This window comes from Oncorhynchus mykiss, chromosome 22, assembly GCF_013265735.2.
Source record: "Oncorhynchus mykiss isolate Arlee chromosome 22, USDA_OmykA_1.1, whole genome shotgun sequence".
Classification (NCBI taxonomy): domain Eukaryota; kingdom Metazoa; phylum Chordata; class Actinopteri; order Salmoniformes; family Salmonidae; genus Oncorhynchus; species Oncorhynchus mykiss.
Genome location: NC_048586.1, coordinates 47,797,976 through 47,810,571, shown reverse-complemented (window position 1 = coordinate 47,810,571; position 12,596 = coordinate 47,797,976). Strand labels below are relative to the sequence as shown.

The window sequence follows — 12,596 nt, the reverse complement described above, 5'->3', positions numbered from 1 at the left end:
TTATAAGGCAGTTCTAATGCATTATGAGGCAGTTATAAGGCATTATGAGGCAGTTATAATGCATTATGAGGCAGTTATAATGCATTATGAGGCAGTTATAATGCATTATGACCTTCCTACAGTTCATGGTTATGAACCCCTTATAATGGCTTTCACAATGATGCTGGCTATTAAAATGTAATTATATATATATCCATATTAAAATGTATTTATATATATATATATATATATATATTTATATCCATATGTTATCTATTTTGGCTTTTTTTGTCACATGCTATTTTGTCCGGTCATGAAAAATAAGACAATACACTGCAGTGTACATCCCTTTAACTCCCAATAAATACATTCAGCTTCTCTGTTTCATCATTTTCCTCCATTCACCATTCCACCACTCCCCCGTTCCCCCATTTCTCTGTCCTCTTCCTATAAATAGCAGTGACTCATGTCTTTGGGTGTTTTTCATGGTAGGATAAGAGGAAAGAGAGTTGTGTTCATTATGGAGGCGAGAGGAGAGAGAGGGCTGGGTTCACTATGGAGGAGAGAGAGGGCTGGGTTCACTATGGAGGAGAGAGGAGAGATAGGGCTGGGTTCACTATGGAGGAGGGAGAGGGCTGTGTTCACTATGGAGGAGAGATAGGGCTGGGTTCACTATGGAGGAGAGAGGAGAGAGAGTGCTGGGTTCACTATGGAGGAGGGAGAGGGCTGTGTTCACTATGGAGGAGAGATAGGGCTGGGTTCACTATGGAGGAGAGAGGAGAGATAGGGCTGGGTTCACTATGGAGGAGGGAGAGGGCTGTGTTCACTATGGAGGAGAGATAGGGCTGGGTTCACTATGGAGGAGAGAGGAGAGAGAGTGCTGGGTTCACTATGGAGGAGACAGGAGAGAGGGGGCTGGGATCACTATGGAGGAGAGAGGAGAGGGAGGGCTGGGTTCACTATGGAGGAGAGGGAGGCCTGGGTTCACTATGGAGGAGAGAGGAGAGAGAGGTCTGGGTTCACTATGGAGGAGATAGGGGGCTGGGTTAACTATGGAGGAGAGGGAGGGCTGGGATCACTATGGAGGAGAGAGGAGAGAGAGGGCTGGGTTCACAATGGAGGAGAGAGGAGAGAGAGTGCTGGGTTCACTATGGAGGAGAGAGGAGAGAGAGTGCTGGGTTCACTATGGAGAGGGGGGCTGGGTTCACTATGGAGGAGAAAGAGGGCTGGGTTCACTATGGAGGAGAAAGAGGGCTGGGTTCACTATGGAGGAGAAAGATGGCTGGGTTCACTATGGAGGAGAGATAGGGCTGGGTTCACTATGGAGGAGAGAGGAGAGAGAGTGCTGGGTTCACTATGTGCGTGCGTGCGTGCGTGCGTGCGTGTGTGTGTGTGTGCGTGTGTGTGTGTGTGTGTGTGTGCATATATGCTCTGTAAATGTGATTTGCTCTGTGCATGTGTGTGTGTGTGTGTGTGTGTGTGTGTGTGTGTGTGTGTGTGTGTGTGTGTGTGTGTGTGTGTGTGTGTGTGTGTGTGTGTGTGTGTGTGTGTGTTTTAATGTGATTTGCTGTGTGTTACAGACGGTCTCTTTGGGCAATGCCGTACCTCTAAGCAGGACCAGGTGCAGTACCAGGTGTCGGTTCCTGTTCTGAAGAGGATGCAGGAAGTCCTCAAACAGCTCACACTGCAGGGTGAGTCAACACTTTAACACACTGCAGGGTGAGTCAACACTTTAACACACTGCAGGGTGAGTCAACACTTTAACACACTGCAGGGTGAGTCAACACTTTAACACACTGCAGGGTGAGTCAACACTTTAACACACTGCAGGGTGAGTCAACACTAACACACTGCAGGGTGAGTCAACACTATAACACACTGCAGGGTGAGTCAACAGTATAACACACTGCAGGGTGAGTCAACACTCTAACACACTGCAGGGTGAGTCAACACTCTAACACACTGCAGGGTGAGTCAACACTCTAACACACTGCAGGGTGAGTCAACACTAACACACTGCAGGGTGAGTCAACACTTTAACACACTGCAGGGTGAGTCAACACTAACACACTGCAGGGTGAGTCAACACTTTAACACACTGCAGGGTGAGTCAACACTAACACACTGCAGGGTGAGTCAACACTATAACACACTGCAGGGTGAGTCAACAGTATAACACACTGCAGGGTGAGTCAACACTCTAACACACTGCAGGGTGAGTCAACACTAACACACTGCAGGGTGAGTCAACACACTAACACACTGCAGGGTGAGTCAACAGTATAACACACTGCAGGGTGAGTCAACAGTATAACACACTGCAGGGTGAGTCAACACACTAACACACTGCAGGGTGAGTCAACAGTATAACACACTGCAGGGTGAGTCAACACTCTAACACACTGCAGGGTGAGTCAACACTATAACACACTGCAGGGTGAGTCAACACTAACACACTGCAGGGTGAGTCAACATTATAACACACTGCAGGGTGAGTCAACACTATAACACACTGCAGGGTGAGTCAACACTCTAACACACTGCATGGTGAGTCAACACTCTAACACACTGCAGGGTGAGTCAACACTAACACCCTGCAGGGTTAGTCAACACTCTAACACACTGCATAGTGAGTCAACACTCTAACACACTGCAGGGTGAGTCAACACTCTAACACACTGCAGGGTGAGTCAACACTAACACACTGCAGGGTGAGTCAACACTATAACACACTGCAGGGTGAGTCAACAGTATAACACACTGCAGGGTGAGTCAACATTATAACACACTACATGGTGAGTCAACACTCTAAAACACTGCAGGGTGAGTCAACACTAACACACTGCAGGGTGAGTCAACATTATAACACACTGCAGGGTGAGTCAACACTATAACACACTGCAGGGTGAGTCAACACTCTAACACACTGCAGGGTGAGTCAACACTCTAACACACTGCAGGGTGAGTCAACACTATAACACAATGCAGGGTGAGTCAACACTCTAACACACTGCATGGTGAGTCAATACTCTAACACACTGCAGGGTGAGTCAACACTCTAACACACTGTAGGGTGAGTCAACAGTATAACACACTGCAGGGTGAGTCAACACTCTAACACCCTGCAGGGTTAGTCAACACTCTAACACACTGCATAGTGAGTCAACACTCTAACACACTGCAGGGTGAGTCAACACTCTAACACACTGCAGGGTGAGTCAACACTAACACACTGCAGGGTGAGTCAACACTATAACACACTGCAGGGTGAGTCAACACTCTACACACTGCAGGGTGAGTCAACACTATAACACAATGCAGGGTGAGTCAACACTCTAACACACTGCATGGTGAGTCAACACTCTAACACACTGCAGGGTGAGTCAACACTCTAACACACTGCAGGGTGAGTCAACACTCTAACACACTGCAGGGTGAGTCAACACTAACACACTGCAGGGTGAGTCAACACACTAACACACTGCAGAGTGAGTCAACACTCTAACACACTGCAGGGTGAGTCAACACTATAACACAATGCAGAGTGAGTCAACACTCTAACACACTGCAGGGTGAGTCAACACTATAACACACTGCAGGGTGAGTCAACAATCTAACACACTGCAGGGTGAGTCAACAGTATAACACACTGCAGGGTGAGTCAACACTCTAACACACTGCAGGGTGAGTCAACACTATAACACACTGCAGGGTGAGTCAACACTCTAACACACTGCAGGGTGAGTCAACACTCTAACACACTGCAGGGTGAGTCAACACTCTAACACACTGCAGGGTGAGTCAACACTATAACACACTGCAGGGTGAGTCAACACTCTAACACACTGCAGGGTGAGCCAACACTCTAACACACTGCAGGGTGAGTCAACACTCTAACACCCTGCATGGTGAGTCAACACTCTAACACACTGCAGGGTGAGTCAACACTATAACACAATGCAGGGTGAGTCAACACTCTAACACACTGCATAGTGAGTCAACACTCTAACACACTGCAGGGTGAGTCAACACTCTAACACACTGCAGGGTGAGTCAACAGTATAACACACTGCAGGGTGAGTCAACACTCTAACACCCTGCAGGGTTAGTCAACACTCTAACACACTGCATAGTGAGTCAACACTCTAACACACTGCAGGGTGAGTCAACACTAACACACTGCAGGGTGAGTCAACACTCTAACACACTGCAGGGTGAGTCAACACTCTAACACACTGCAGGGTGAGTCAACACTATAACACAATGCAGGGTGAGTCAACACTCTAACACCCTGCAGGGTTAGTCAACACTCTAACACACTGCATAGTGAGTCAACACTCTAACACACTGCAGGGTGAGTCAACACTCTAACACACTGCAGGGTGAGTCAACACTAACACACTGCAGGGTGAGTCAACACTATAACACACTGCAGGGTGAGTCAACACTCTAACACACTGCAGGGTGAGTCAACACTATAACACAATGCAGGGTGAGTCAACACTCTAACACACTGCATGGTGAGTCAACACTCTAACACACTGCAGGGTGAGTCAACACTCTAACACACTGCAGGGTGAGTCAACACTCTAACACACTGCAGGGTGAGTCAACACTAACACACTGCAGGGTGAGTCAACACACTAACACACTGCAGAGTGAGTCAACACTCTAACACACTGCAGGGTGAGTCAACACTATAACACAATGCAGGGTGAGTCAACACTCTAACACACTGCAGGGTGAGTCAACACTATAACACACTGCAGGGTGAGTCAACAATCTAACACACTGCAGGGTGAGTCAACAGTATAACACACTGCAGGGTGAGTCAACACTATAACACACTGCAGGGTGAGTCAACACTCTAACACACTGCAGGGTGAGTCAACACTCTAACACACTGCAGGGTGAGTCAACACTATAACACACTGCTGTGTGAGTCAACACTCTAACACACTGCAGGGTGAGTCAACACTCTAACACACTGCAGGGTGAGTCAACACTCTAACACCCTGCATGGTGAGTCAACACTCTAACACACTGCAGGGTGAGTCAACACTATAACACAATGCAGGGTGCGTCAACACTCTAACACACTGCATAGTGAGTCAACACTCTAACACACTGCAGGGTGAGTCAACACTCTAACACACTGCATAGTGAGTCAACACTCTAACACACTGCAGGGTGAGTCAACACTCTAACACACTGCAGGGTGAGTCAACACTAACACACTGCAGGGTGAGTCAACACTATAACACACTGCAGGGTGAGTCAACACTCTAACACACTGCAGGGTGAGTCAACACTATAACACAATGCAGGGTGAGTCAACACTCTAACACACTGCATGGTGAGTCAACACTCTAACACACTGCAGGGTGAGTCAACACTCTAACACACTGCAGGGTGAGTCAACACTCTAACACACTGCAGGGTGAGTCAACACTAACACACTGCAGGGTGAGTCAACACACTAACACACTGCAGAGTGAGTCAACACTCTAACACACTGCAGGGTGAGTCAACACTATAACACAATGCAGGGTGAGTCAACACTCTAACACACTGCAGGGTGAGTCAACACTATAACACACTGCAGGGTGAGTCAACAATCTAACACACTGCAGGGTGAGTCAACAGTATAACACACTGCAGGGTGAGTCAACACTATAACACACTGCAGGGTGAGTCAACACTCTAACACACTGCAGGGTGAGTCAACACTCTAACACACTGCAGGGTGAGTCAACACTCTAACACACTGCAGGGTGAGTCAACACTATAACACACTGCAGGGTGAGTCAACACTCTAACACACTGCAGGGTGAGTCAACACTCTAACACACTGCAGGGTGAGTCAACACTCTAACACCCTGCATGGTGAGTCAACACTCTAACACACTGCAGGGTGAGTCAACACTATAACACAATGCAGGGTGAGTCAACACTCTAACACACTGCATAGTGAGTCAACACTCTAACACACTGCAGGGTGAGTCAACACTCTAACACACTGCAGGGTGAGTCAACAGTATAACACACTGCAGGGTGAGTCAACACTCTAACACCCTGCAGGGTTAGTCAACACTCTAACACACTGCATAGTGAGTCAACACTCTAACACACTGCAGGGTGAGTCAACACTAACACACTGCAGGGTGAGTCAACATTATAACACACTGCAGGGTGAGTCAACACTATAACACACTGCAGGGTGAGTCAACACTCTAACACACTGCAGGGTGAGTCAACATTATAACACACTGCAGGGTGAGTCAACACTATAACACACTGCAGGGTGAGTCAACACTCTAACACACTGCATGGTGAGTCAACACTCTAACACACTGCAGGGTGAGTCAACACTAACACCCTGCAGGGTTAGTCAACACTCTAACACACTGCATAGTGAGTCAACACTCTAACACACTGCAGGGTGAGTCAACACTCTAACACACTGCAGGGTGAGTCAACACTAACACACTGCAGGGTGAGTCAACACTATAACACACTGCAGGGTGAGTCAACAGTATAACACACTGCAGGGTGAGTCAACATTATAACACACTGCAGGGTGAGTCAACACTATAACACACTGCAGGGTGAGTCAACACTCTAACACACTGCAGGGTGAGTCAACACTCTAACACACTGCAGGGTGAGTCAACACTATAACACAATGCAGGGTGAGTCAACACTCTAACACACTGCATGGTGAGTCAACACTCTAACACACTGCAGGGTGAGTCAACACTCTAACACACTGTAGGGTGAGTCAACAGTATAACACACTGCAGGGTGAGTCAACACTCTAACACCCTGCAGGGTTAGTCAACACTCTAACACACTGCATAGTGAGTCAACACTCTAACACACTGCAGGGTGAGTCAACACTCTAACACACTGCAGGGTGAGTCAACACTAACACACTGCAGGGTGAGTCAACACTATAACACACTGCAGGGTGAGTCAACACTCTAACACACTGCAGGGTGAGTCAACACTAACAGACTGCAGGGTGAGTCAACACACTAACACACTGCAGAGTGAGTCAACACTCTAACACACTGCAGGGTGAGTCAACACTATAACACAATGCAGGGTGAGTCAACACTCTAACACACTGCAGGGTGAGTCAACACTATAACACACTGCAGGGTGAGTCAACAATCTACCACACTGCAGGGTGAGTCAACAGTATAACACACTGCAGGGTGAGTCAACACTCTAACACACTGCAGGGTGAGTCAACACTATAACACACTGCAGGGTGAGTCAACACTCTAACACACTGCAAGGTGAGTCAACACTCTAACACACTGCAGGGTGAGTCAACACTCTAACACACTGCAGGGTGAGTCAACACTATAACACACTGCAGGGTGAGTCAACACTCTAACACACTGCAGGGTGAGTCAACACTCTAACACACTGCAGGGTGAGTCAACACTCTAACACCCTGCATGGTGAGTCAACACTCTAACACACTGCAGGGTGAGTCAACACTATAACACAATGCAGGGTGAGTCAACACTCTAACACACTGCATAGTGAGTCAACACTCTAACACACTGCAGGGTGAGTCAACACTCTAACACACTGCAGGGTGAGTCAACAGTATAACACACTGCAGGGTGAGTCAACACTCTAACACCCTGCAGGGTTAGTCAACACTCTAACACACTGCATAGTGAGTCAACACTCTAACACACTGCAGGGTGAGTCAACACTAACACACTGCAGGGTGAGTCAACACTCTAACACACTGCAGGGTGAGTCAACACTCTAACACACTGCAGGGTGAGTCAACACTATAACACAATGCAGGGTGAGTCAACACTCTAACACCCTGCAGGGTTAGTCAACACTCTAACACACTGCATAGTGAGTCAACACTCTAACACACTGCAGGGTGAGTCAACACTCTAACACACTGCAGGGTGAGTCAACACTAACACACTGCAGGGTGAATCAACACTATAACACACTGCAGGGTGAGTCAACACTCTAACACACTGCAGGGTGAGTCAACACTATAACACAATGCAGGGTGAGTCAACACTCTAACACACTGCATGGTGAGTCAACACTCTAACACACTGCAGGGTGAGTCAACACTCTAACACACTGCAGGGTGAGTCAACACTCTAACACACTGCAGGGTGAGTCAACACTAACACACTGCAGGGTGAGTCAACACACTAACACACTGCAGAGTGAGTCAACACTCTAACACACTGCAGGGTGAGTCAACACTATAACACAATGCAGGGTGAGTCAACACTCTAACACACTGCAGGGTGAGTCAACACTATAACACACTGCAGGGTGAGTCAACAATCTAACACACTGCAGGGTGAGTCAACAGTATAACACACTGCAGGGTGAGTCAACACTCTAACACACTGCAGGGTGAGTCAACACTATAACACACTGCAGGGTGAGTCAACACTCTAACACACTGCAGGGTGAGTCAACACTCTAACACACTGCAGGGTGAGTCAACACTAACACACTGCAGGGTGAGTCAACACTATAACACACTGCAGGGTGAGTCAACACTCTAACACACTGCAGGGTGAGTCAACACTCTAACACACTGCAGGGTGAGTCAACACTCTAACACACTGCAGGGTGAGTCAACAGTATAACACACTGCAGGGTGAGTCAACACTCTAACACCCTGCAGGGTTAGTCAACACTCTAACACACTGCATAGTGAGTCAACACTCTAACACACTGCAGGGTGAGTCAACACTAACACACTGCAGGGTGAGTCAACACTCTAACACACTGCAGGGTGAGTCAACACTCTAACACACTGCAGGGTGAGTCAACACTATAACACAATGCAGGGTGAGTCAACACTCTAACACACTGCATGGTGAGTCAACACTCTAACACACTGCAGGGTGAGTCAACACTCTAACACACTGCAGGGTGAGTCAACACTAACACACTGCAGGGTGAGTCAACACATTAACACACGGCAGGGTGAGTCAACACTAACACACTGCAGGGTGAGTCAACACACTAACACACTGCAGAGTGAGTCAACACTCTAACACACTGCAGAGTGAGTCAACACTATAACACAATGCAGGGTGAGTCAACACTCTAACACACTGCAGGGTGAGTCAACACTATAACACAATGCAGGGTGAGTCAACACTCTAACACACTGCAGGGTGAGTCAACACTCTAACACCCTGCATGGTGAGTCAACACTCTAACACACTGCAGGGTGAGTCAACACTATAACACAATGCAGGGTGAGTCAACACTCTAACACACTGCATAGTGAGTCAACACTCTAACACACTGCAGGGTGAGTCAACACTCTAACACACTGCAGGGTGAGTCAACAGTATAACACACTGCAGGGTGAGTCAACACTCTAACACCCTGCAGGGTGAGTCAACACTCTAACACACTGCATAGTGAGTCAACACTCTAACACACTGCAGGGTGAGTCAACACTAACACACTGCAGGGTGAGTCAACACTCTAACACACTGCAGGGTGAGTCAACACGCTAACACACTGCAGGGTGAGTCAACACTATAACACAATGCAGGGTGAGTCAACACTCTAACACACTGCATGGTGAGTCAACACTCTAACACACTGCAGGGTGAGTCAACACTCTAACACACTGCAGGGTGAGTCAACACTCTAACACACTGCAGGGTGAGTCAACACTAACACACTGCAGGGTGAGTCAACACATTAACACACGGCAGGGTGAGTCAACACTAACACACTGCAGGGTGAGTCAACACACTAACACACTGCAGAGTGAGTCAACACTCTAACACACTGCAGGGTGAGTCAACACTATAACACAATGCAGGGTGAGTCAACACTCTAACACACTGCAGGGTGAGTCAACACTATAACACACTGCAGGGTGAGTCAACTCTCTAACACACTGCAGGGTGAGTCAACAGTATAACACACTGCAGGGTGAGTCAACACTCTAACACACTGCAGGGTTTGTCAACACTATAACACACTGCAGGGTGAGTCAACACTCTAACACACTGCAGGGTGAGTCAACACTCTAACACACTGCAGGGTGAGTCAACACTCTAACACCCTGCATGGTGAGTTAACACTCTAACACACTGCAGGGTGAGTCAACACTATAACACAATGCAGGGTGAGTCAACACTCTAACACACTGCAGGGTGAGTCAACACTATAACACAATGCATGGTGAGTCAACACTCTAACACACTGCATGGTGAGTCAACACTCTAACACACTGCAGGGTGAGTCAACACTCTAACACACTGCAGGGTGAGTCAACACTATAACACACTGCATGGTGAGTCAACATTCTAACACACTGCAGGGTGAGTCAACACTCTAACACACTGCAGGGTGAGTCAACACTATAACACAATGCAGGGTGAGTCAACACTCTAACACACTGCATGGTGAGTCAACACTCTAACACACTGCAGGGTGAGTCAACACTCTAACACACTGCAGGGTGAGTCAACACTCTAACACACTGCAGGGTGAGTCAACACTAACACACTGCAGGGTGAGTCAACACATTAACACACGGCAGGGTGAGTCAACACTAACACACTGCAGGGTGAGTCAACACACTAACACACTGCAGAGTGAGTCAACACTATAACACACTGCAGGGTGAGTCAACACTCTAACACACTGCAGGGTGAGTCAACAGTATAACACACTGCAGGGTGAGTCAACACTCTAACACACTGCAGGGTGAGTCAACACTCTAACACACTGCAGGGTGAGTCAACACTCTAACACACTGCAGGGTGAGTCAACACTCTAACACACTGCAGGGTGAGTCAACACTCTAACACCCCGCATGGTGAGTCAACACTCTAACACACTGCAGGGTGAGTCAACACTATAACACAATGCAGGGTGAGTCAACACTCTAACACACTGCAGGGTGAGTCAACACTATAACACAATGCATGGTGAGTCAACACTCTAACACACTGCATGGTGAGTCAACACTCTAACACACTGCAGGGTGAGTCAACACTCTAACACACTGCAGGGTGAGTCAACACTATAACACACTGCATGGTGAGTCAACACTCTAACACACTGCAGGGTGAGTCAACACTCTAACACACTGCAGGGTGAGTCAACACTCTAACACACTGCAGGGTGAGTCAACACTAACACACTGCAGGGTGAGTCAACACTATAACACACTGCAGGGTGAGTCAACAGTATAACACACTGCAGGGTGAGTCAACATTATAACACACTGCATGGTGAGTCAACACTCTAACACACTGCAGGGTGAGTCAACACTAACACACTGCAGGGTGAGTCAACATTATAACACACTGCAGGGTGAGTCAACACTATAACACACTGCAGGGTGAGTCAACACTCTAACACACTTCAGGGTGAGTCAACACTATAACACAATGCAGGGTGAGTCAACACTCTAACACACTGCATGGTGAGTCAACACTCTAACACACTGCAGGGTGAGTCAACACTCTAACACACTGTAGGGTGAGTCAACAGTATAACACACTGCAGGGTGAGTCAACACTCTAACACTCTGCAGGGTTAGTCAACACTCTAACACACTGCATAGTGAGTCAACACTCTAACACACTGCAGGGTGAGTCAACACTCTAACACACTGCAGGGTGAGTCAACACTAACACACTGCAGGGTGAGTCAACACTATAACACACTGCAGGGTGAGTCAACACTCTAACACACTGCAGGGTGAGTCAACACTATAACACAATGCAGGGTGAGTCAACACTCTAACACACTGCATGGTGAGTCAACACTCTAACACACTGCAGGGTGAGTCAACACTCTAACACACTGCAGGGTGAGTCAACACTCTAACACACTGCAGGGTGAGTCAACACTAACACACTGCAGGGTGAGTCAACACACTAACACACTGCAGAGTGAGTCAACACTCTAACACACTGCAGGGTGAGTCAACACTATAACACACTGCAGGGTGAGTCAACACTAACACACTGCAGGGTGAGTCAACACATTAACACACGGCAGGGTGAGTCAACACTAACACACTGCAGGGTGAGTCAACACACTAACACACTGCAGAGTGAGTCAACACTATAACACACTGCAGGGTGAGTCAACACTCTAACACACTGCAGGGTGAGTCAACAGTATAACACACTGCAGGGTGAGTCAACACTCTAACACACTGCAGGGTGAGTCAACACTATAACACACTGCAGGGTGAGTCAACACTCTAACACACTGCAGGGTGAGTCAACACTCTAACACACTGCAGGGTGAGTCAACACTCTAACACCCCGCATGGTGAGTCAACACTCTAACACACTGCAGGGTGAGTCAACACTATAACACAATGCAGGGTGAGTCAACACTCTAACACACTGCAGGGTGAGTCAACACTATAACACAATGCATGGTGAGTCAACACTCTAACACACTGCATGGTGAGTCAACACTCTAACACACTGCAGGGTGAGTCAACACTCTAACACACTGCAGGGTGAGTCAACACTATAACACACTGCATGGTGAGTCAACACTCTAACACACTGCAGGGTGAGTCAACACTCTAACACACTGCAGGG

At 47.9% G+C, this 12,596-nt stretch overlaps 1 protein-coding gene across 2 annotated transcripts in view; it reads left to right on the top strand.

Moving 5' to 3' along the window:
• The window catches only part of ptprna (protein tyrosine phosphatase receptor type Na), a 101,036-nt gene that overhangs the window by 23,683 nt on the left and 64,757 nt on the right, over positions 1-12,596 (top strand). For both annotated transcript variants that reach the window (XM_036959457.1, XM_036959458.1), the window contains exon 3: positions 1,560-1,670. In XM_036959457.1, coding sequence (XP_036815352.1) covers positions 1,560-1,670 — 111 coding nt within the window. The remainder of the gene's footprint in view (positions 1-1,559; positions 1,671-12,596) is intronic.